The sequence below is a fragment of the Chrysemys picta genome, chromosome 11, assembly GCF_011386835.1.
Source record: "Chrysemys picta bellii isolate R12L10 chromosome 11, ASM1138683v2, whole genome shotgun sequence".
Lineage (NCBI taxonomy): Eukaryota > Metazoa > Chordata > Testudines > Emydidae > Chrysemys > Chrysemys picta.
The window spans coordinates 29178539-29205100 of NC_088801.1; the positions used below are offsets into that span (position 1 = coordinate 29178539).

A 26562-nucleotide genomic window follows, 5' to 3' on the forward strand; every position below is an offset into this window, starting at 1 on the left:
AGCAATGATTCAGTGATAATCCCAATTGTCCCAATCCCAGCCCCATTGAATTCAATAGCAAAAAGTCTTATTGACTGCAGTGGAATCAGGAATATGCCCCGTATCTCAAAATGCACATGTAGAAGAGACTGCTTTTTACTACATGTTAATTTCCACAGTGATTGCATGATTGAGGATATGCAAGGGAGTAAAATTTCTTATTCCCTAGGATTTCTCTCTGTTGCTACTCTGGCCAACATTATTTCCTCCTTTTAAGTTCCCACAATGTGGGAAGTGTTCTTGGAGAACAGCTGCCTTAAAAGTGAGCAAGGGTTTTTCTGAAGGAGTTGCAAGCAAGGGATTGGGATAGTGTTTTTTGAAGCTGCATTTAATCTAGGTGTGGGTGTCTCTGCCACTTAGGAAAGAAGCCCCCCATCCACTTTCAGATAGCAGATCTCCCACAAAACCTATTCCCATGCAAGCTCTTCTGTGGGATTGAAGGAAGAAAGCAGGGAATGGTGTTAACCATAGAGTCCAAACCTTCCCATCCTTCTCTGTCCAAGCCACATCCTGTCTGATAGCTGATGGAACGATAGGAGCCGTTATTGTTTTGCTGTAATGGAAAAACCATTTATTAAAATGTTTTAACTTATTTTATTAAATCTGATTTGAAATTTAATTTTTAGTGTTCAAATTACTGTACATTCCAATATTATAATGACGATGTGTTGAATTTGTTAATTTGTTACCCCATCTATCTTGGCATTTGGTTGGTTCCTTTTTCCTAAGGTGGCATATCCAAAAGTCAAATTTAAGACCTATGCAACAATGTACTGTATACACCTGTTCACATGTTACATAATGCATTTTTATTATTCTGGTGTTTCTCTCTGTAGACAAAGATCTTCTTTGTAGCCATTAAATAAACTATTGTTTGCCTAGAGAACTGCTTTTTAAAAACTTAAAATTTGACTCTAATTTCAAATTCAGTATCAAAATATTTTATTTTTAGTTCAGATGCCTTAGTTCAGTAGGGCTGAACCTCACTCTCTGCAGAGGATCAACACAGGGGTGAGTTTATATTTAGAATAGTATACGGCCTTTCTTCTGTTTTGCATCTACCTTTTTTTTTTCCAAACTGATTTTACATGTCAGCACAGAAGATATGATAACATAATATATCTGAATTTCAAAACGTTAAGCAACCCTGTAACACAGTTTTCTGAAGCTGCTTTCTTATTTTTTATAAAATTGACTTGCAGACAGTCATTACCATGGAGAAGAGATCACTTCAGAAATAATCAAATTATCACATGGGGGAGTTGTGTTTTCCCCTTCAGCTGTGAAGAGCTCACAAACTAATCTTTTGTGGTTCATATTAGACTCTTAGTCCAGTGCATTTGTTAATACTAACATGACAGAATGAACAGAAAAGGCCTTGCTTAGTGCTTATTGTTTCTATAGCTTGAGTTTAAATGGAAATTCAATACCCATCTGCCTAAACTCAGTTTTTGCTTTTTTTATGGTAAATTAGTCTCAGTATGCTCTTGAAAAGTACTGTGAACATAGGGGCCACTCCTATAGTCTCCCAGCACAAAGAAAGCTTACTGAGTTCTATAAATGGGTGGTTTATAGGATTAGGCCCATGGAATACTTCTACCTCTTAAACTCATCCCATTTTAATAATCTAATTATAATGAATAAAGTAAAAAAAAATCCTTAGTGTAGAGAAAGAGAGAGTAAACTATTAAAGCTACTGCGCTGTTTTTAAAGTCAAGAATTCTAGTCAACATTTGAAGAATCTTCATTTCAACTATGTTTTCAGCATTCTCTATCATCTCATTGATACGGATATGCCAGATATTGCATCATATAAAAATCTAGTATATGAGGTTGAAAGGAAGAACTTTATTTCCTTTTTTTAAAAAAAAGGCAAAACAAAAACCCGTGTGAAGGAAAATATGGAATTCCAATTATATTAAGAAAAAATTTGAGAAAGTTGGAGTCATGAGAAAAGTATCAGGGAAACAATGTAGCACTCAATTTCTTTTAACATTGTGTTTTATATTTTGAGACTTTTCCCTTTTTTAATTCCTACAGACATTTATTTGAAAAGATCTTTAAAAATGAAAAGTTTTCCTTTAATACACGGGCTTAAGCATAGTTGGAAATAATACTGTTTTAAATGTGAAATTAAATAATAGAAGCACATTTGGTTGCTTTTTGAGTGTTTCTGCTGCAACAGAACTAGTAACATCATGATTAGATCATTGGGAATGGCTCTGCTTGTGGAATAATCTTTGATAGAACACTCAGAGTTGCAAGAGGAGTGCACTCATTTTGTGTGTCACACCAAAATAGTGTCATGTTAAGTTAAAGTATATAAAAATGGTATTTAGAAGTGGGAGGACATATCACATTATTTTATGTTAATGTTAAATAAGCATAGGTATAATTGAGACCCTAATTAATTGATAACATCTTTTTGGTTTTTCAGTTCTAAGGTTAAGCTCACATAGATTTTACCATTTGCTTTGATGGGCTGATTTGACAGCTTATTACTCTTTCAGTGAAATAGCAAATTTTACTCCTGATTGCCCTTGTTTTTGTGTTTCTGAGAAGTGAAATTTGAGCAAAGCTATTAACTCCCTATACAGAAGCATGTTTTGGGGAGAAGGCCGGATAGCAGATGAACACCTTATCTGCCTTCTCTCCCCCTCCCTCCTTGAATGACTCCATGACAGATACATCAAAGGTAGGATTGGGAGCTCATCTGGGTCACCTTCAGAGTCAGCCTCTGGTCTCCCCTGGAGTCAAATGTCCACATAAATGATCTAGAATTGAGTGCTATGCCACTGGCATGCATGACTTTCTTCCTGTTACTTCAGGGTGACACAGTACAAATGCTCAGTGACAATACTACGACAATATACCCTGTCAACAAACAGGGAGAGGCATGGCCATTGCCACTGCATTAGGAAACAATTAATCTTTGGAACCAGTGCATCAATCACCAAGTCACACAAGTAAGCAACCCTTCACATTCCTGGTCTACATAACACTATGGTGGACTACCTACAAGTTCTTGCTGACAATATTCGGACAACCATAAATGGTCTTTCTAGGATTCTATCCTTCAAGACATCTTGTGCTGGATGGGGGGACTGGACAACAGACCTAAACAAGAAACACCACAGATTCTGCTCCATAGGGGAACTTGGTCATGGCTTTTTGTCCTTTCTCATTCTGTGATCACTGAGGGTCATGTATGCCTACCCTCTATTCCCCTGATACTGAGAGTGCTCGGGAAGATCAGACAGGATGCAGCCCTGATGCTATTGATAGCCCCAGCATGGCCCAGGTAGTTCTGATACTGTGACCTTATGAACTTGTAAGTACAGCCTCCAATCAAGCTTTCAGCATATCCAGATATGATCATACAATTGAAGGGATAAGTTTTTCAGCTGGACTCTGCTTTCCTCCCTCTGACTGCCTGGATGCTGGCTGGCTGGCTAACGTCTACAGATAGATCCTCCTCCTTGACAGTTCCAAATATTGTACCATAGAGCAGCAAGAGTCCACTAAACCCACATATGCTACCAAATGGAGGAGATTCTCCATCTGAGCTGTACAGAATTGGCTGTCCCCTGTGGGGGCTCCTCTTGTCATCAGTCTCTACTACCTGCTCACCTTAGAACACTCAGGTGTCTCCATTAGTGCCCTCAGAGGGTGACTATCTGTGCTCAACACCCTCATGTGAAAGGCCAACTTGCTTTTTTCCATCTAACCATGACTAGGTTCCTTATGGAGCTTATTTAAGACTTCCCACCAATCAGAGATACCCACCCTCCTGCTGGAATTTCAGTATTGTTTTAACAGATCTGATGGGTTCTCCCTTTGAACTGCTGGCATACTTTCCTTTCTACCAACTGTCTATTAAAATTGTCCTTTTAATTGCCATTACATTGGGCAGAAGAATAGGGGAGATTTAGCTCCCTCATATTGGGATCTTCTCACACTGTTTTCCAGAAGGACAAAGTGACTCTGAGACCTCACCCAAGGTTCTTACCTAAAGTGGTTTCTGATTTTCATCTTAATCAGATGATTCACCTATTTGTCTTCTTCCCCAAGCTTCACTGTAGTGACAAGCCATGCTTTATACCTTGGATATTGCCGGGTGCCTCTCTCATTATTTACTGAACAAAGCTCTTCAGGAAATCTCCTAGACCAGTGGTTCTCATCCAGGGGTCTGGGACCCTCTGTGGGATTCTGACGAGGTTTCAGGGGGTCTGCCAAGCAGGGCCGGCATGAGACTTGTTGAGGCCCAGGCCAGAAAACCAAAGCACCATAGCATGGAGCTGAAGCCCGGGGCCCCAAGCCCTGCCACCCCGTGCTGAATCTGAAGCCTGAGTAACTTAGCTTCATGGTGCCCCCTGTGGTGTGGGACCTGGGGCAGTTTTCCTGTTTGCTACCCCCTAATGCCGGTCCTGCCTTTTATATGCAGAAAAAACAGTTGTTGTGACACAGCTGGGCCGTGGAGTTTTTATACCATGTGTGTGGGGGGGGAGACAGCTCAGAAAGAGAAAGGTTGAGAACCCCTGTCCTACTATCAAACTGGTTTCAGACTGTCAAGACATGGTATGAGCTGGCCCAGTTAGACCTACCTGTGCAAGTTAGGGCTCATTCCAACAGAGTCCAGGCAGCCTCTGCTGCATCTCTTGAGGCATCCCAATTCAAAAATGTTTGCAAAATTGCTCCTTGGAGTTCCATTCACACCTTCACCCTGCACTATTCCTGTTGGAGGGCTCGAGATCAGACCCTTGTGTCAGTAGAGCTGTCCTGCAGTCATTATTCTAGTAGACTGTGAGCACCACATGCAGGACACAGGTTACTGCTTGTGAGTCTCTGGATGTGAAATCTATGTGGACAATCACTCAAAGAAAGAAAGAATGGTCACTTAATCTACGGCAACTGTGGCTCTTTGAGATGTATCGTCCACATGTATTCCCTGACGCATCTTCCTTCCCCGTTACTGTGGATTCCTTGTCTGCTTGGGTTCTGTGTTAGCTAAGGCATTGGCGAACAGTTGCAGCTACACCACCCTTTAAGCCCTTAGTGGTAGAGTGCAAGAGGGCATACAGGCTGCAGGTGCAGCCTCTACAGACGCTGCCACTCAAAAAGATTTCCAGTCTCATTCACATGAGGTACATACACCCTTGAAGTCGAATATACGTGGACACCACATCTTAAAGAACTACAGTTACAGTTGGGCAAGTACCCGCTCTTTATTTCCTTTATAAACTGCTATGGCTTGAGCTGCAGGTCAAGAAGTGGATGGTGACATTTTATCAAAATGTGATTTATGACTAATTTATTATTGCTCACCCAGTAGCTATTGAAGTTCTCAAGTACTGGCCACTTGCACTTTTTTTACTCTCTGGCATTTTCTGCAGAGTATTAACATCTTTCCTAATATGAGGTGATGAGAAAGCTTGTAGATCTGCATTTGTGTCATAAAAATTGTAGATATTTTATTTTTGTTATTGTATGCACCAACCTCCAAGTATTGCTGTAGTGTCCATGCTCTGCAGGCTATTGAATTGTTGGGCTGGGTAGTAATATGTGAGATGTTAGTGTGTTAGGACATAGTTTATTTTTCTTCTTCTTCTTCTAAAGTAGCTTAAATCTTCCATAGGATTATACGTCTCTGAGAGGAATAGAGAAATATCTTCTACATGTTGCTTGTAGGCATGAATGTTACAGGGGAGGAGTAGGAACTGTGTGTTCTCAGTCCTTTGATGGATCAGGAGAAGGGACAACCAGACAGTTATTCCTGGGCCCCTCAGCCCTCTCTTGCCACCTTGGGAATGTAAGAGAGAAAATTGTCCTTTGTAGCATTGCAAGAGTATGTTCTCCAGGCCTCTCCCTCTATGCTCTTTGAAGCAGGGACAGTGTCTTTCTATATGTTTGCACAATGCCTAGCACAATGGCACCTTGATCTGACTGCGGCCTGGGTGTAACCGTATTACAAACGAGTGTCAGAATGAACCCTACATTTCTTACTCTAACATAGGCCTGTATATATTATAAATTACAACTACCAACGAAACCCAGAAAAAACATCTTTCCAGTGACCATGAAGCCATTTATAGCCACTGGTGTTTATCAAGTTATCATACAACTGTTTCATTCTCTGTGTCTTTTTGCTTTAGTCAGTAAACTTTAATGTGGAACCTTATCAAATGGTGTTTGAGAATTGTTGCTTCAAAATTGAATTAAACTAAGCCACTATTTAGTTCTCATGCATCTTACCTGAACTTTGCAAACCTCTGGAAATGCATAGTAAGATTTTATTCCCACCATCTTACAATTTAGTTATTATCTGAACAAACTAAGGGCTGCAACATTTAGCATATTTTTCAAATTTCCATACTTTTCATAAGAATTTAAAACATTATCACTTTAAAAGTATGGGGGGGTCTAGGAGTTCCTCAGTATAGGTCATCTTAAAAGCCATAATTCTTTAAAGGACCAGATATTGCTTATAAGAGCAACAGCTTTAACTTAAGGGGTATTTTTACCTACTTAAACATATATTGAGTAATAATTGTAGCCAAACACACACATCAGAGAACAGCTTTATGATCCAAAAAATAGAGTACAAACAAAACAGTAGACTTCTCACAGTTGCTCTCGGCACAATGCTGTTATAGAAGGCTAGGCTAGTGTTTGAGAAGAGGTGATGGAAATAGGTGGGAAAGCTGTCCCACTTAAATAGGGAGGGTTAGAAAAATTAGAAGAGTTTTCTCCTTTGGGAAGGGAGGCAGGACTCCAATTATGGGGGGCTGGTAGGGGGGGGGGTAAAAGAGCATAGGAAGTACTAAGTACAAATATATGTATCTTTTGAACCTCTGTGCAGACCAGTACATATCAGTATACCTTTTCTGTTCTAAAGGCTATAACCAGAATGGATAGAACACTGGAAGATGCACAGGGAAATGGACTTAGATGACCTTATTTACGTCTCTCCCATCTGCAATTTTTAAGTTATGAATTATCAGGAGAAAATCCAAGTTGGTGGTCTTTGTGTGGCAGCTCTGTAAATCCACTGCACTCTTCAGCTAATAGCTGAATTATGAATTTACTGTAATTCCTTCCTGTCATGCAGGGAAATATAACCCCTTTGTCAGGTACTTTTCCATCCACCCACTCATCTGTGAGACAGAAGCAAAATAAATTAGGCAAATCTTCCATTTCTTTATTCCCATCTGCTAAATCCTAGTCTGTCACTTTTTTAAGAGGGTCTATTTCTGTTACCTTCTGTCTAATGTTAATGCATTTGGAAAGTGCTGAACTGTGATCGCCTTTATTGAAAGGACTAATAGATTCTGAGTATGTAATCATATCTGGCACATCACAATAATATTTGGTGGTCTCATGATGTGACACTCATATTGCAGAGGATGTAATCCTTTTTGTCCTTGAAATGTTTTTGTGTAATTTTTACTCATCTCCCAATTCTGTTCCTTATCCCACATGTTACAGTACATGTTTAAATTGTGGATAAAAGCTTATGCTTAGGAAATGCTTTGGGAACATGAAAAAGTAGGTAGCCAACATTTTTGGATTATTCAAAGAAAGCTGCAAAGCAATTCCATGTGGCTCTGCCGGGTTCAGCAACCCTATCTCAGATGCCTACTTCCGAGGTGTTTGGGGCCAAATTTTGCTATTAGTGCTGTAAATCCGGAGTAGCGCCATTGAAGTTATGGAGTTATTCTAGGTTTATATTGATGTAACTGAATGATTAATACTGCCTTCATTTTTTCTTTTCTTTTCTTCTTTTTGGTATTTGAAGATCAGCTTAGCATTACCTTGCTTCTCAAAGATTGTGCGAAATTCGAAAAAAAAACAACCCCTGGAACAGCTAAGGTGCTCAGGAGTGGCCATGACTCGTGAGGGTAATTGCTAATAGTTAAGGACTGAAAATCATCATTTGATATGTATATAGTCTCCAAAGTATTAAGATACCCTTATAGATGATGATGTACAAGTTTTTGAAGTGCCCGCAAAGCATTTCTTTTCAAAATTGACTGAAGTACTGTCCCATTTTTGTGAAACATTGCTGTAATAGAGATTTTTTTTAGAAATCTGCTGTTAATATAGGAATAGCAAAACTTCAAGAAATTGTTGCTAGAGAGAAATAATGTTTGAGTCTTATATTGGATTTCCATCAGAGACCTCAATTGCTACGTATACTTAGAGCCCATATCCTTTATAAATTGCAGTATTATCCTGCAACTTACTGATAAGCTACCGAAACTGTTACAAAGTGAGCATTTAATCAGAATCTGAAACTTGTAGGCACCTAGTAGGAAATTGGTTCATGAATTCATTCTTAAAGCTTATTAAATGTTATTTTGAAAATGTTTAAACAGTATCTTCTGAGCACAGAAATCAAACTACCTGTCACCCATTAATCAAAAAAGTTAGAATATAACAGAAAGCATATTTTTCATTGTTGATATATATATATAAAAAACGTGTTTTCTGAATGATGAAAATGTAGATATCCCCTTCAAAGAGCTTTCTCAAATATAAATTCCTTTCTAATAAAAAAAATGCTTAAGTGATCAATGAAGTGCAGTGCAAATTTGAAAGCTGCGTATAACTTATATAAGTACTAGTCTTGTTTTAAAATGTGTAAGGTACTAAGTATTGTCCTCAAGGTTACTCTATTCATATTGTTGCTTAAAAGGAACTTAATAAAAAGATAAACTGGTGACAAGCAAATACAAACAAATTGTATTTCCCATTGTTTCTATTTTATGATCCAGCACAGATTCAGGCACGATGTAGAGCGACGGGGAAGTTTGTAAAGCACTTGGAGATTTGCAGATATAATAAATGCTAAATATTTATTATTGATTTTGGCACAAAGAGACGCATACATTGTAAGCAACTTCATAAATCCTAAGTAGGGTTCTGAGCCTTCCAGGTGCTGAGTATCTCTTGAGAAATACCCAGTATATTGTTAGTTTGGGAGCTAAATCAGGAAGGGTGGCCATGGAGAAGCTAACTAGTATAGTAAGAATTGTGCCACCAGCTGTCTCAAAGACTAGATAAATTCTACTTTGTCCCTCTACTTTTTAATAGAAATTGGGCACTAACATACATACATATCCATACACAAATATTTTTTACATTAGTAAATCTCAAAGAGCTTTATAAAGGAGGTAACTATCATTGTCCTCACTTTACAGATGGGGAAACTGAGGCACCACAGTGAAGTGATTTACCTAAGGTAACACAGCAGACCACTGGTATAGCCAAGGATAAAACTCAGGCATCCTGAGTCCCAGCCCAGTATGCAATCCACTAGACCAAATTGTTCCTCATTAGGGTTTTTGTTGTATGTAGTGATGTTACTTGCGCATTGTCCTGGTGGCAGAAAGTTGCAAGAAGTTGGGACATAGTAGGCAGCCCAAGCCACCTGCAACTTCACTTGACCAGAGAGACACGGTCTGGCTAGTGAAGTCCCAAAAGTTGGCAGAGCTGGCTTAGGAGGAGGTGAAACTATGCCCACCAAGAGATGTGCTGATCCAGCATTTTCCCTGAGTCCTAGAAAGAACTCAAAGCTGCTATTCTCTGCAGGCTGATCCCTAGTAGGAGGTGGGGATGGTGGTATTGCTACCTGCCTTGTCTCCAGCCTGTCCTTTTTGGGGGCCAGGTTATGGAGAAAGTTGTGAGGAACCACATAATTTGGAAGTCTTGAATATCACTGATTCTTGTCAGTATGTTTCAGCCCTAGAATATGGGACGGAGATTGCGATGTTTTCTGTGGTTGATGATCTCACAAAGGCAATGACTGGATATCCTTTTTGATTATTTTATATCTGTCAGTAGTCTGATATCAGTCTGATTTGAATGAGGACTATGATAGGGAGGATAGGATCAGCTTTGATTATTTTCATCCTACCTTTCAAAAACGGTGCTGACATCAGTGATGTTTCTTGCCATGTAGGATTTATTGTATGGGTTCTTCTGGATTCCCGCTGTCACCTGTCTTATTTAATGTTATGTGCGGCTGTTAGGGAGATGATGAAGTGGTTTGGTCTGTGATACTATCAGCATGCAGATGCACAGCTGTACATCTTTTCATTGAATAGAGAGATTGCAGTGCTTGCACAATTTTTCTTAGTGGGGCTTTACTTGGACTTTCAGAAAGCCTATGACAAAGTCCCTCACCAAAGGCTCTTCAGCAAACTAAGCAGTCATGGGATAAGAAGGGCAAATGGTCAATTTCAGACTGGACAGAGGTAAATAGCAGGGTCCCCTAAGGGTCTGTAGTGGGACTAGCGCTATTCAACATATTCATAAATGATCTGGAAAAAGGGGTAAATAGTGAGGTGGAAAAGTTTGCAGATGATACACAATTATTCAAGATAGTTCAATTCAAATCTGACTATGGAGACTTACAAAGAGAAGTGGGTGACAGGGCAACAAAATGGCAGATGAAATTCAGTGTTGATAAATGTAAACTAATACATATTGGAAAACATAATCCCAACTAAACATACAAAATGATGTGGTCTAACTTAGCTGGTACCATTCAAGAAAGAGATCTTGGAGTCATCATGGATAGTTCTCTGAAAACATCCACTCAATATACAGTGGCAGTCAAAAAATTAACAATGTTAGAAAACATTAGGAAAGGGATAGATAATAAGACAGTAAATATCATAATGCCACCATAGAAATCCATGGTATGCCTACACTTTGAATACCGTATCTCAAAAAAGATATATTAGAAATGGAAAAGGTACAGAGAAGGTCAGCAGAAATGACTAGGGTATGGAATAGTTTCCATATGAGGAGTGATTAAAAAGACTGGGCCTATTCACTTTGGAAAAAGAGATGATGAAGGGAGGAATATGATAGAAGCCTCTAAAATCATTAATGGTGTAGAGAAAGTGAATAAGGAAGTGTTATTTATCCCTTCACATAACACAAGAATCAGGGGTCACCTAATTAAATAAATAGGCAGCAGATTTAAAACAAACATAAGGAAGTGCTTCTTAATACAACGCTCAGTCAACCTAAGGAACTTGTTGCCGGGGATGTTGTGAAGGCCACAAGTATAAGTGGGGTAAAAAAAAGAATGTAGATAAATTCATGATGGATAGCTCCATCCCTGGCTATTAGCTAGTATGGTAAGGGACACAGCCCCACACTCTGGGAGTCCCTAAACCTGTGACTGCCGGTTGCTAGGCCTGAACAATGGGATGTATCACTTGAAAACTGCCCTGTTTCTGTTCATTCCCCCTGAAGCATCTGGCACTGGCCACTGTTGGAAGACATGATCCTGGGCTAGATGGACTATTGCTCTGACCCAGTATGGTCATGCTTATAATTGGTGCACCCTCTGCCTAGACCATCCCCCAGCAATCTCCAGAACCTTACACAGTCAGAGAGGGATATCAGACTTTCCCTACCCAATACAGTGGAGTAGGGACAGCACTTACAACCCTTAATTATTGTGGCAAAGATATGAAACTTGCATTTATTACTAGAAATCATATCTGAGATCAATCGAACGGTCTTCCATTTGAATGAGCTAGCATCTCACCACTGCAGACTCATCCACCTCAGCAGCTTAGTGCCTTCCAACTTGATGTACACTTAACTGAAGATATTAAACTCTTGTCTTTTAATAGGGAGGATCATTATACCTGAATTCAATTGGTTTCTATTTGTATAGTAGAAAGACCATAGACAAGGATGCCATCTCCCCTGCTCAATACATGGGTAAATCCGATATCTGGTCACCAAATCAGGAGAGATTTTGAAAGCTGCCTAAGCCACCGAAGCATGAGGGGTTGACTGTGATGGCCTGTGCACTTATAACACACAGGATTTAATATGTGTTGGGTGAGATAAACACAGTTCTTTGAGTGATGTTTCTGCATAGATTTTACCCTTGGTGTGCATGCACACTGTGTGCACGAGATTGGATTTTTTAAAATATACCTCTACCCCGATATAACGCTGTCCTCGGGAGCCAAAAAAATCTTACCGCATTATAGGTGAAACCGTGTTATATCGAACTTGCTTTGATCTGCTGGAGCGTGCAGCCCCGCCCCCCCAGAGCGCTGCTTTACCACGTTATATCCGAATTCATGTTATATCGGGTCGCGTTATATCGGGGTAGGGTGTAGTTTCCCTCGTGGCTGTGCGCATGTCCTAGGTACCTTCTTGCCCCTTTTAGCTGTGGGCATAAAGACTGGAGTGGCCTCAGCTGCCACTCAGTTCCTTCTTACTGCCAGTGGTTGCATTATGGAACTCCTGCGGGGTCTGTCTGCCTTACACTTTGTGACTTAGTAATGTTAGTTATAATTAGGATTAGTTATCATTCTAATTAGGTTTCCTTTGCCTTTGGTTTAGGGAAAAACCCCACAAACCCAGGTTTTCTTCCTCCTTCTGTTTACCTGTGGTGGGAGCCAGTTAACAGGATTTTAAGATCTTGCTGATTCTAACAATTTCTTATTCAGGTAAAACTCTTACTGAGGTATTGAGACATGTCTGTTGAAAAAATATGCTTTCTTTTCTATATTCAGAAAAAAATACAACTCACAGTGTGGTTTTTATTTATCAGGTTTTCCCAGTGCTGTTTTTTTTTCTTGGACTTCTGTGTTGTTGTGAATTATTCTAAAGTATTTATATGAATATAACACATATTTGAATATTTTGAATATAAAAACGTCTCTAATTTCATGCTAAATGAAAACTTTATTTTACAAAGCTAAAAGGGAAATAACGTATACTAGGAGAAAATTAGAAAGTTAGAACTATCGAAGATTTAGAATGGAAGTTGAATGGGTGGAGTCAGTGGTGGTTGGAGCAAGTGATGTCCCTAGTGGTTAGAATCAGCTGTTATTGATCACTGCTTTTTACATAGTTAAAGTGATAGGAAACAAGCAGTTAAATGGATGAAAGTAGTGAAAATAGATAATTCTTCTAAAATAAAATGTAAATATTTGAAGGTAATGCTGTGGAGCCAAATAAAGATTTGTGCTTGTCTGAAATGCAGAAAAAATATATTTTTTTGATTTGTGAGGCCATTATCATGAACAAATGTAATTGTAAATGGAGAATTGTCATTGAGCCAGTGTGTTTCCAGTCTGGTCCCACAGGGGTTGGTTCTTGGCTCTGCGCTATTAAGCATTTTTATCCATGATCGGTAAGAAAATATAAAATCATCACTGATAAAGTTTGTAAATGACACAAAAATTGGAGAAGTGGTAAATAATGAAGAGGACAGGTCACTGATACCGAACAATCTGGGTTGCTTGGTAAACTAGGCACAAGCAAATAATATGCATTTTAATACAGCTAAATGTAAATGTATACATCTAGGAACAAAGAATATAGGCCATACTTACAGGAGAGGAACCTATCCTGGGAAGCAGTGAGTCAAAAACATTTGAGGATCATGTTGGGTAATCAGTTGAACATTAAGTATCAGGGGGGTAGCCGTGTTAGTCCGGATCTGTAAAAAGCAACAGAGAGTCCTGTGACACCTTTAAGACTAACAGATGTATTGGAGCATAAACTTTCGTGGGTGAATGCCCACTTCGTCGGATGCAGGTAATGGAAATTTCCAGGGGCAGGTATAAGTATGCTGGCAAGAATCAGTCTGGAGAAAACGAGGTTAGTTCAATCAGGGAGGGTGAGGTCCTCTGCTAGCAGTTGAAGTGTGAACACCAAGGGAGGAGAAACTGCTTCTGTAGTTGGCTAGCCATTCACAGTCTTTGTTTAATCCTGATCTGATGGTGTCAAATTTGCAAATGAACTGAAGCTCAGCAGTTTCTCTTTGGAGTCTGGTCCTGAAGTTTTTTTGCTGTAAGATGGCTACCTTTACATCTGCTATTGTGTGGCCAGGAAGGTTGAAGTGTTCTCCTACAGGTTTTTGTATATTGCCATTCCTGATATCTGACTTGTGTCCATTTATCCTTTTACGTAGTGACTGTCCAGTTTGACCAATGTACATAGCAGAGGGGCATTGCTGGCACATGATGGCATATATAACTTTGGTGGACGTGCAGGTGAATGAACCGGTGATGTTGTAGCTGATCTGGTTAGGTCCTGTGATGGTGATGGTGGTGTTGGTGTAGATATGTGGACAGAGTTGGCATCGAGGTTTGTTGCATGGATTGGTTCCTGAGTTAGAGTTGTTATGGTGTGGTGTGTGGTTGCTGGTGAGAATATGCTTAAGGTTGGCAGGTGTCTGTGGGCGAGGACTGGCCTGCCTCCCAAGGTCTGTGAAAGCGAGGGATGGGTTGTAGATCACTGATGATGCATTGGAGAGGTTTAAGCTGAGGACTGTAGGTGATGGCCAGTGGAGTTCTGTTGGTTTCTTTCTTGGGCTTGTCTTGTAGCAGGAGGCTTCTGGGTACACGTCTGGTTCTGTTGATTTGTTTCCTTATTTCCTTGTGCGGGTATCGTAGTTTTGAGAATGCTTGGTGAAGCTCTTGTAGGTGTTGGTCTTTGTCTGAGGGGTTGGAGGAGATGCGGTTGTACCTCAGTGCTTGGCTGTAGACTATGGATCGTGTGGTGTGTCCGGGGTGGAAGCTGGAGGCATGAAGGTAGGCATAGCGGTCGGTGGGTTTTCGGTATAGGGTGATGTTAACGTGGCCATCACTTATTTGTACTGTGGTGTCTAGGAAGTGGACCTCCCGTTTAGATTGGTCCAGGCTGAGGTTGATGGTGGGGTGGAAGCTGTTGAAATCGTGGTGGAATTCTTCCAGAGTCTCCTTCCCATGGGTCCAGATGATGTAGATGTCATCAATGTAGCGTAGGTAGAGGAGGGGCGTGAGTGGACGGGAGCTGAGGAAGCGTTGTTCCAGGTCAGCCATAAAAATGTTGGCATATTGTGGGGCCATGCGGGTGCCCATGGCGGTGCCACTGGTCTGGAGGTATATATTGTCACCAAATTTGAAATAGTTGTGCGTGAGGATAAAGTTACAGAGCTCAGCAACAAGTTGTGCTGTGTCATCATCAGGGATACTGTTCCTGACAGCTTGTATTCCATCTGTGTGTGGGATGTTTGTGTAGAGAGCCTCCACATCCATGGTGGCTAGGCTGGTGTTTTCTGGGAGATCACCAATGCATTGTAGTTTTCTCAGGAAATCAGTAGTGTCACGGAGATAGCTGGGAGTGCTGGTGGCATAGGGTCTGAGCAGAGAGTCTACATATCCAGATAGTCCTTCAGTGAGAGTGCCAATTCCAGAGATGATGGGGCATCCAGGATTTCCAGGTTTGTGGATCCTGGGTAGTAGATAGAATAACCCCGGTCGGGGCTCCAAGGGTATGTTGAATTGTTCCTGTGTTAGTGTAGGAAGTGTCCTGAGTAGATGTGCAGTTTCTTAGTATATTCCTCAGTGGGACCTGAGGAAAGTGGCCTGTAGAATTTGGTATTGGAGAGTTGTCTGGCAGCCTCCTTCTGGTAGTCAGACCTGTTCATGATGACAACAGCACCTCCTTTATCAGCCTCTTTGATTATAATGTCAGGGTTGTTTCTAGCAGCAGAACTGTTGCTAGAAACAAGAACTGTTGCTAGCAGAGGACCTCACCCTCCCTGATTGAACTAACCTCGTTATCTCCAGACTGATTCTTGCCAGCATACTTATACCTGCCCCTGGAAATTTCCATTACATGCATCCGACGAAGTGGGCATTCACCCACGAAAGCTTATGCTCCAATATATCTGTTAGTCTTAAAGGTGCCACAGGACACTCTGTTGCTTTTTACTGTTGAACATTAGCTCCCATTGTGATGCTGTAGCTAAAAGAGCTAACATGGTCCTGGGATCCATAAACAGGGAAATCTCAAGTAGGAATAGATACCTGTATATATTTTACATGTATATTTGTCTCTGGGGCGACTGCTGCTGGAATATTGTATCCAGTTCTGGTGCCCATAATTCAAAAAGGATGTTAATAAATTGGAGAGGGCTCAGAGAAGAGCCATGAGGATGATTTAAAGGATTAGAAAACATACCTTATATTGAAGGACTCAAAGAGCTCAATCAATTTACCTTAATCAAGAGAAGGTTAAGGGGTGACTTGATTACAGTCCATAAGTATCTACACGGGGAATAAGTATTTAAGAATGGTCTCTTAAATCTAGTAGAGAAAAGTATAACACGATCCAATGGCTGAAATTTAAAGCTAAACCAATTCAGACTGGAAATAAGGCATAAATTTTTAATGATGAGAGTAATTATCCATTGGAACAATTGCCAAGGATCGTGGTGGATTCTCCATCACTGACAATTTTTAAATGAATATTGGATGTTTTTCTGCAAGATACACTGTAGGAATTATTTTGGGAAAGTTCTATGGCCTGTGTTATACAGGAGGTCAGACTAGATGATCACAGTGGTACCCTGTGGCCTTGATGATAATTTAAGTCCCGGTTCCGGGCCTTCGACGAGCTCTGCAGCATTCATGTGTAATCTCTCCATTTTCAACACCCCAAAACTGGCAAGGGCAATTAGTGATTATTCCTTAAAAACTACAAAAAGGCAAAGACCTGACCTCGATAAGACTGCTAAATTGAAATTGAAACTTTAAAGACAAAGAATGAGCATTCTAAAGAAATGATTGGTGCACTTTGCCTGCATATAATCTGTCAGGAGGAGTTATACTTACAAATGTGCTACTAGATGATGCCAGTGAAGTTGTACAGGAGAATTAAAGAAAGAATGCTAACCATCAATATTGTCATTTTAATGCAAATGGTTGGGCAATGGGAAAGAACTCAACTCAATAATGGTTACAAACCATCTTAGAAGGAAAAATGTATTCCTAATTAATGCTATTGTTTCTACATCTGAAAAGAAAACCATATAAGATTGTCTGAGTTTCTGAAGATGCCATTCGAGAATACAGAGGAAAAAATGTAACTGAGGCCAGACAACAAATAATAAACACAAAAGAACTTATGTCAGACAGTCATCATAAACTTCTGATGTATGAGAAAATAACATAGGTTTAAAGATCATTTGAAAGAAGTAACACCTAACACAGTCCTAAAGCATGTTCAAATTAAAAAATCACAATTACCATCAACCTCCTGGTTATCTGATGGAGCTCTCAGGAAGATTCTGTTTGCCTCCAACTACTATACGTAGATTTAAAACTTTCACTATGCAAAACAGAGAAAATATTTTACACAAGTGTAAGGACTCTCCAGTGTAGTACTAAACTTCTAAAACAATTGAAGGAGATTTTGGGAGGATTTGACAGCTTTGAGGCTGAAAACACTTGTTGTATTCACCGTGGAAAACTAGTTTAAGCAATAACAAACAAGGATTAAAATAATAAAAAATGATTCGGAGAATTTCCAAAACTTCTCTAACTTAGCTAACATAACTGATCTCAAATGCAAAGGCCATAGATTTAGCGCCAAACAAGAAGAAAAGGATAAAATGTGGCAGATGAAAACTAATGCTGATCTAGTTCTGTATCTCCTGGTTCAGAATATTTTTTTTAAGCTTCAGATTTCTAACTCAAATCTATGTTTGTGAAAAAGGGTATGTCACAGTGTGTTGCATTAAAATTGTGGAAAATGGGAAAGTAAAATCATGGAGGACAGGACAGTTGAATTCAGAATTTGGGGGGTTTTATATTACTTTCATGCCAGTCAAGCCAGCTCAGCATCAATTAAGTGTGTATTTTGCACATTCAGTTGTTTTGCTCAAAATATATAATGGGGTAGGTGTTGAAAAAGCAAATAATTTGGTGAAAGTATATTGTTATCTAGAGGCAGATGCAAAAACAGTAGTATCTAGTTGGCAGATGCAGGACTTTATTGTTATCTTGTGTTTTACTTACAGAATTGCAAGCTTTTCATTTTGGACAGTGTTTGCATTTTAATGTTTGAAGCATAAATATGCTAACAAGGTGAATTAGATAACGTTTTGTGTTTCACTTAATACAAGGTTCATGTGTAGGTTATTCCCTTCACTTCCCCCCCCCCCCCCAGACTGATGTTTTGGCTTGTTTTCCTGGGTAGGGAATAGCCATAACAATCCTGGTGAGACAGCGGAGAGAAATGATAGCAAAGAGGTTTTAATATTATGAGTTACAGTCTTTTGGAGCTTTCCTTTTACCTTACATAACCTGAATGCCTGGAAACCAGTCATGTCATTTAAAAACATTTTGTGCATCCTTTAATCCAGTGGTATTTAACCCTCTGGGACTAGCCTTCATTTACTGATTCGGAGGCATACATAACATTGACCATGTGTGGTCTATGTATACATGTATTTCAGTCTTTTCATGAACATGTATTGAAGTAATAAGCATGAGTTAGTAATCACTGCGGGGCTGACTTGTGCAATGATCCAGAAAACTTAGGGGCTCTAAACTGTGATCTCTGATTGTATCATAAATCTGAGCAATGCTTGCAGCAAGTAGACCATATCTAACAGGAAAAATATTAATTCCCAGATCCCTAAGCACATGTGATTTATATCCCCTGTGCAAGTGAAGCATTTTTATTTTCTTTTTACAATATTGTATCTTAAATGTAGCTTAGAAGGAGTGAGTGCAAGTTAACCTTTAGGTAATTGTAGTAAAATGAAAGAACAGTCATGGCAGGCACTGATTTATTGCATCCTGCAAAATCCATGAACATTGTTTAGACATTTGTATAGAGGAGAAGAATACTTCCATTTCCTCACAGTGATTTTAATGCTATAGTGGCTATTGTTATCTCTTTGGTGCTGCAATGCTCATGTCACATTCTGTGTGGGATGCATTTTTATCACATTAACATTGAGAATAGTCTTGAAGGTGTGGATTCTACTTTGCAAATAAAGTATTGAATTGCTCCCTTCAAGGGAAAGGAAAACTCCACAAGGAGTTCCCTGTGAAATTTCTCTTCTATCATCCTGTCCTTGATGGGAGTATAAATTGGAGCAACCTGAAATCATTATCTCACTCTTCTTGTATACTGTGTTTCTTGCTGCTTTTCACAAGTGTGAACTGTAGATTTCCTGGGCAAAAAATACAGAAAGAGTATTTTTGGCTAAAATGGCATCCTATTGCAAATCCAATGAAAACCCTAATATGTGTATAAAGAGAATAGCTTCTGTGTAGGCTTGGAAAGATTCAATTTAAATGGTTAGTCGTCAGAAAATGTCAATTTTATCTGACGTGTGGAAATTAACAAAAATGCATCAGTATAATCAGGGAGCACAGCCCGCCCTCTGCATCTTTCACCTACAGGGATATAGTATCCTGTTCCTCACATGTGTGTAGGGAGCCCCCTGGAACCCTACTGTCACTGGCCCCATTTGCTCACTCACCAGCTGGGTGGGGCCTAGTGGTGAAGGTGCAAATTTCCCTCACTACTTGTTGGGTGCAACCCTCCAGGAGGGACTTTTTTTAGTGCCTGACCCTGGACCCGAGCCACCTCTCTCACGTGACATAGCAGAATCTTATGGTCAGCAGTGCTGAATGCTGCAGAGACATCCAGGAGGATATCTTCTATCTGTTGACTGCAGGAAATCATTCATCAGTGTCAATGCAGTTTTAGTTCCATTTTTGTTGCAGTTGTCATCTGTAACTTCAGGTAAATAAGAGTTGTTAAACTTCTGTTTATCAAAAGTATTCTCTTAAAGTCTTTTATTATACCATCTGTTGGGGTCAGGGTGGAATAGGTTAGCCACCATGTAGGAATTGACTCTAACAAGTAAGTTTTTTATAATTGGCTATGAGATTGTGTCCAGCCATTATATAGTAATTTGTTTTCAATGTTAATGTACTTAACCATTCAGATTCTGGATTAGATTGACTTTGGTAAAATTCTTTAGTTGGAATTTATAATCAAATGGCCAGCCATCTTTTTAGAATCTGTAAATATTGATTTTTTTGGTATTTAATGATTTAACTCCAATCCTATATTGAGACTAACTTCATTGGTTTGTTGAATTGATCTGATAGCTGTAATACTTTTAGTTTAGTTTAATATTATTAACAGTAGCTTTGTTTGTTTTCCTGTTTTGAATTTTAATAAAATAAAACAGATAAAATAAAACATTTCTTTCAATAAAGCAATGTGGGTGTAGAATCTTTGAGGTGGGATACTAGCTGGTCAACTTAAAAACTTGACCAGTTCCCCCTAATTAGTCTTTGGTTTCCCAATGACTTAATGAGTTACAGATTTCACTATGTGAGCACGGGAAAAAGGCATAACAATACTAAGGGTATTCCTACACTGGAGTGGAAGGTGTCTCCTTGAGCTGGCAAGCACATACCCTGCTAGCACGAAGTGTAGCCATGGCAGTGCGAGTGATGGGAGGGGCTAGCGTCTTCAAATATGATCCCATCCAAAACCCTAGCTACATACTCAGGAATGTTAGCCCCTCCCACCACTCGCACTGCCATGGCTACACTTCTATTTTTAGCATATTAGCTCAATCACAGAGAACTCGAGTATGTCTCCTTGAACTGGAAATTATATCTTCCAACTCCAGAGTAGACATACCCTAAGGTTTCCATTGAGATGGACACTGACCACTAGCAATCTTACAAAAGCAGTGAGCATTGCAGGGATCAGACGCCCTATTCCCTTTTTGTAATGGGGTAATGCCAGTGTATCAGTATTCTTTTGATTTGTAAATTTTCATGAGACTTTCGTTGAGAAATACAGAAAATAAAACTGTAGTAAGTACAGTGATGCAATTTTGTCGGTGCCTTGCCTCCCACATCCTGGCAAAAAAATGGGGAAAACCATCTTGACTAGATAGGTGATTCAGGAATTTGAGCTTTATTACATTAGCTTCTCCATTTCTGCACAGAACCAGTCTTTCTTTCACCACTCTTTTTACTGGGTGGTGGTGGTTTCCATTGTTGAAATTAGAATGCTTAATAATGTTGTTCATCTCTAAACAAAAATCAGTCACATGACTAAGGTAGGTGTGAGAAACTGTAGAGACAGTGTTATGACCTCTTGCATAGACGAGCCAGATTGAATTTCTTAAGTGATGTACGTCTTTATATGGTAGCACAGTTAGTTGTGTCCATTGACGAGTCTTTGATTAGAACAGATGCTCATATTCAATATGTTGCAGAGCATGCCAGGTTTAGCATTAACAAACTTGAGTTATATAACAGCAGGAAATAGTAAATCTTTTATTGTATGTGGATGTATGTCCTGGCAAAAACTTTGCATTAGGTGCTCTTAAGGATTTGGTGTTTTCAGTAGTTAAAGTCTCTGGTATCTGTCATCTATCAAACAGAAGCAATAGCTTGAAAACTGACAATGCTATGCCCAAGTGAAAACTGTTTGAAGAACTGTCAACCTTCAATCCCTTTTTGACAGGGATGGTGAAGCCAAATCCCAAGGGCTATTGCTGCGAACTTCAAAAGTCAGGTTTCACCAGCTGTGCATGGTAACGGGCCAAAGAGATTTATTTGTATATTGTTGATCAGTAACGCAGTAGTATTATCCGTGGTGATAGAACCGTAACATTTTGCTGTGAACAGGGAGTCAGTTAATACTTTGCCTTTTTTTCCTATGGAAATATTTCAGAGTCCTTTGTTCTGGTGTGACACAGCCTACAGAATCTCGCACATGCTGGTGCATACAATATGTTATGCACTACATAGACTACAGCGTGTGGAGGGTCAGGAGTCATCTGTAACAGTGTTTCCTTAATGGTGAGTTCTAGGAAGGTTCTAGATTGGTCACTATGCCCAGGGTCAGATTAACCCATCACTGAGAGTGAGCAGCAGCTTCTGTCCCACAGGCTGGGCCTGGCTTTCCCATTCCAGGCATTGCGACCTGGTGCAGGGGCTTTGCGGCACCACTCAGGTTTGAAAGCTCACCCATATCATTACAAACGCCCTTTTGCTTTGGTTCTTTCTTCAGGTCAACATGCTGTTGCAAAGAGCATCATTTTGTTGATCACACTGCAATCATCAGTGCCTCAAAGATTGGAGTGCTTTGCCTAGACTGGCAGGGAAAAGAGGGTGTGGCTCCTTTAACCCCTTCCCTTGCAGGTTAGCAGGCAAAGTGGCTGGGATTGGGAGACAGGGAAAGGCATCACCTGAACTAATGGTTGGGCCAATGGGCACCTGGAGGAGGGTATATAAACAATGTCCCTCCAGCCGGAGCCCCCTCTCATACCTCGATTATCAGCTCCTATCTGAGGTACTATTGTAGGAGCATTTGTTGGTCTGCTGTGGGCATTGCACTAGTGTCCTTTTTGGGGACTGGGAAGAAATTTTCCCTCTCGGCCATATTGGCAGAGGGGAAGGTGTTTTTTGCCTTCCCCACAGCAGCTCGGAGACCAGTGGGGTAGGCCAAGAGGTAAGGTTCAAGTTGCTGCAACTTAGCAGGTGGTAGGTGTCCAGTGCAGGTGCTTGTCTGGTTTCCTGATAAACCAGAACTAGAAGTGGACTTAGGGAAAGGTATTTCCTAAAAAGCTATGCAATGGGGGTTGGGGTTGCTAGGGAAGACAACCATCTCTCCCCAGACTCTTAAGTCTCATAGGAGCGGCATATGGAGGGGTGGGGGGTTGACAGCAGCCCTCCAGCTGGTGGAAACAATTAAGGAAGGAATCATGACCTGTACAAGTTATTGTTGGATAGTTCCCAGATATATTAGTTAATAAGGCTCCAACCTAACTAAAACACATTTCTTGCATTTTGTCTTTCTTTCCTGCATTTTCAGAACAAACACAAGTGCCCAAAGATTCCAATGGAAGCCAGTGAAGTATTAATGGCGTGTTGTATTAATTTAGATGGAAAATATATGGGCCCAAACAGTCAAAGGTGTTAACATAACCCCATCACTTTCCAACATTTAAACAAGGTTTGGGGCTTGGTAACAGAGATCTCAGCCAGCTTAGTATATGGTGCAAACACCATTAAAAATCCTTTAAACCTTTTAATAAAAGTACGGGGGAGAAAAAAGGAAGAACAATTTAAAGCATTTGAAATGTGAAGTGTTAAATAAGGCTTTAATTTTAACATCTTTTTAGCTAGAGAGAAGTTTCAGAAGGGAAAAACCCTCCTTGTTAACCTTTTAGATTATTTTAAAGATGATAATAACTGTCCTTTTGGGGAAAAAGAGGAAAGTATAGCAAAGATAGAAAATGCAGCGTCTATGTCTGTTGTAGACTGTCACTTGTAACCTCACTGCTGGAAAAACACAGGCACAGCACATGGTCTTATTAGCCACTCTGAGACCTGGCAAACTTGTGTCAGCATTGTGCTTTTACCTGCCTCTTTCTGACCACATGCTCACAGCAGTTTTGGCTTGCTAAGCCACTCTTATTAGAGAGAAGGAAGAACAAGAGAGATAGGAAGGAAAAGGAGACACTGTGGTGAGAGGGGCAAACAAAGTCTCACATCCCAGGTGGTGTTAGGGATTTAGTTGGAGTCCATGGAGGTGCAACGTCATATGAGTCTCTCGGTCTGGCGCAGTCTTGTCAGGACAGCTCTCGCAAATAAGATGAAGAGGGGCCAAAGTCCCCGGATGGGTTGGGGTGGTAGCCATGATGGTGAAGCTCGTTCCAGGAGCCAATCTCTATCTTTAAGGACTCCAAAAGGGAGTGGTGGGTGGAATAGCCCATTCACTCATCATTTTGTCTGCCAATTAATTTTCAGTCCTCAACTCTTGTTTACCAGGAATGATCCTAACACAGTCCTTTAATTGTATCAGTAGGCCTTTTGGATGGTACTAACTCATTTTTTCTGTCTCTTTCACACCTTTTCTCATTAATGTTTGTTTTCATAGATTATTGTGACATTTTATAAACTTTCACTTTTCACAGTTGAGCTCACCATTAGAATAAATGTTTAAGTCCAATTATTACAACAGGAGGAATGCAAATCCTGTCATTGGGTGTAAAGTCAAAGTATACACCTCAGGGAGAGTCTGCTGTACTCATTAATTAAAACTGTAGCTCTTCTTCATTAACAGATGAAAACTAACTGGGATAAAATAGCATAGAAACATGTATTTCAAAAGAAAAACATACATAAGGCACCTACATGGGAAGAAATATTTAATAATGGGCTCTTTAATGTAGTAGAGAAAGGTATAACACAATCCAATCACTGGAAGCTGAAGCTAAGCAAATTGAAACTGGAAATAGAGCATCATTTTTTAACAGTGAGGGTAATTAACCAGTGGAACAATCTACCAAGGATTGTGGCTGATCAGATGTCTTTCTGAAATATATGCTGTAGGAATTGTTTTCAGAAGCATTGTATTATACAGGTCAGACTAGATTATCACAATGGTTCCTTCTGGCCTTCTAATTTATGCATATAATTACAGCTTAGATCTGAAATAGGATATACACAGTTTGAGTTTTTCTATCTGCTGTTGTTGAACTGTTCTATTAAGTATGATAGATACTGTTATTACTTGTGAAAAATATTTTTCTCCCTGCCATGAGATGTTTGTTTCATATTAATGTACAATATCCAAGGAAGATCGTTTGATCTAAAAGCTCAAACTCTGCAGTATGCAACTGATGGACCACATTGAAGAAACCTCAACTTGACTACCAAATTTGTCCCTGAAAAGAAGTATGAGCTCAGAGATAGAATTTAGATGCCAAATTACCTGAATGTACATTTTTAGGATTTTATATAATATATATATTACTCCTGAGGGAATTCTGTGCCAAAACATTAAAAATTCTGTGCACAATATTTAAAATTCTGCAAAATATTTGATTTTCAATTATTCTGGTAATTTTTTTTCAAAATACCTGTCAGCAAGCATGTCTGTAGCAATACAGACAACACAGAAGATTCAGGGAATGTTTTTTGACCAATAGATTCCTTACTAGGCATCTTAGCACATCTATATGGCTTCATAGAGCAGATGGCAATACTAATATTTCCATCTATGTTAAGCACAGAAGATATTAAGGGTATGTCTACACAGCAAAGAAAAATCTGTGGCTGGCCCATTCCAGACAACTTGGGGCTCAGGCTGTGGGGCTGTTTCATTGTTGTGCAGACTTCTGGGCTCGGACTAGAGCCGGAGCTTGGGACCCTCCTACCCTGCAGGGTCGTAGAGCCTGGGCTCCAGCCCATCACTTTACAGTCTGGGTGCTGCGGGAGTTTGACTTAGTGGGGTGGGGGTCTGGGTTCAGGCAACTTGGTGGGGTCGTCCACATGCAGGGGGGTGGAGTTTGGCAGGGTGGGGGTTTCAGTGCAGGGGGGACTAGCGGGGAGGTGGTCAGGGTGTGGGGGTGAGGGTCTGGATGAAGAGGGTGGGGCTTGGCGGGGGTGTGGGAGTCCAGAAGCATGGGGGTTGGGTAGATGGGGGGCAGGTCCTCATACAGTGACCATGGCAGGGGAGCGATGGTGGCAGAAAGTGGAGGAAGGGTGTGTGAAGTTTCCTGGAGCTGGGGGAAGTTCCCAGAGTGAGTTTGACCTGGCCCCAGCCCCAGCCCCAGCCCTAGCCCTAGCCCTAGTCCTAGCCCTGAGAATGGCCCGTGAAGAGGAGAATGAAGTCCTGATCACTCCCTCCCCACCGCCTAGCCAGGCCTAGGAGCTGGAGCCTGCTTGGCTGAATCAGGAATATGTTGTGTATATTTTTAGAAAAAAAATAGTGTATTTTAACATTATTTACTGAACTGGCTATGGGTAGAATGCTATGGGTAGAATACGTAAGTATACAAAATATAGTACTGGATTGTAGTAAAGGTGTCTGTCTTTTTTTTAATTGTCCATTTTAAAAAATGCTATACCTGTTGTATTTCAACTGGTTAGTATTCTTCTAAATATTGTACTTAGTGAACCATAATAGGGAATCATTTGCAGGAAGTTCCAAGAACGCCACCTTATATGGATGGGACATGTCTATCTGAATTGCTGTGACTTCCCCTGGTGTTTACCTGAATTATTATTAGCAGTCGCTGGCAATGATGATTTCCATCCAACTATAAGGGAGAAACACTGGAGGATAGTTGAGTTAGAAGAGAGCATCCAGACTTCTAAGAGGTCTATGTTTGCCTGAGATATTAATCATATACTGGGGATTTACCTGAATTGTTATTGACTAGAATGATAGTGGCAATTTCATTTGAACAGGAAGAGGGAAGCCCATGTTAAAATCTTTCAGGTGTTTGCATGCTTTTAGAATTGTTATGGCTTTTTATGTGTTGCTGAAAAGAAAATAAGTTTTTTTTCCATATGCTCTCAGTATTAATGTAGATATTTAGTTACTGTTTACCATTTTCAGATTAACATGCTTTAGAATATTTTTGTTGGGTCTTTTGAGAGAGAATTTTTCAGAAAATATTTTAATATCCATATTGAAATGACCAAATTCAGACAATGTTTTACACATTGGTGCAATGAATCTGTGATCACTCGCAAGGTGCTTGGAGACATGAGTGTACTGAGGTTGTTGGGGAGCCCATTTCAGAGCCGTGCTGGTATCGCCCATACAACAAACATTGAAATATTGCTCTGAAAGGCTTGTTCTTGGTCCGGAGATGGGTGAAACTCTAACTTTCAGGAATAAAATATACCTCTACCCCGA

At 40.1% G+C, this 26562-nt stretch overlaps 1 protein-coding gene across 2 annotated transcripts in view; it reads left to right on the forward strand.

The window, feature by feature from the left end:
- The window catches only part of KCNJ3 (potassium inwardly rectifying channel subfamily J member 3), a 174655-nt gene that overhangs the window by 21262 nt on the left and 126831 nt on the right, over nucleotides 1–26562 (forward strand). The window contains exon 3 of one of the 2 annotated variants that reach the window (XM_005296940.4): nucleotides 7835–8779. The exons of the other annotated variant lie outside the window; for it this stretch is intronic. Within the exon in view, the coding sequence (XP_005296997.2) occupies nucleotides 7835–7935 (101 nt within the window). The 3' untranslated portion in view covers nucleotides 7936–8779. Of the gene's footprint in view, nucleotides 1–7834; nucleotides 8780–26562 lie in introns of those variants that run through there. 2 annotated transcript variants of the gene reach the window in all.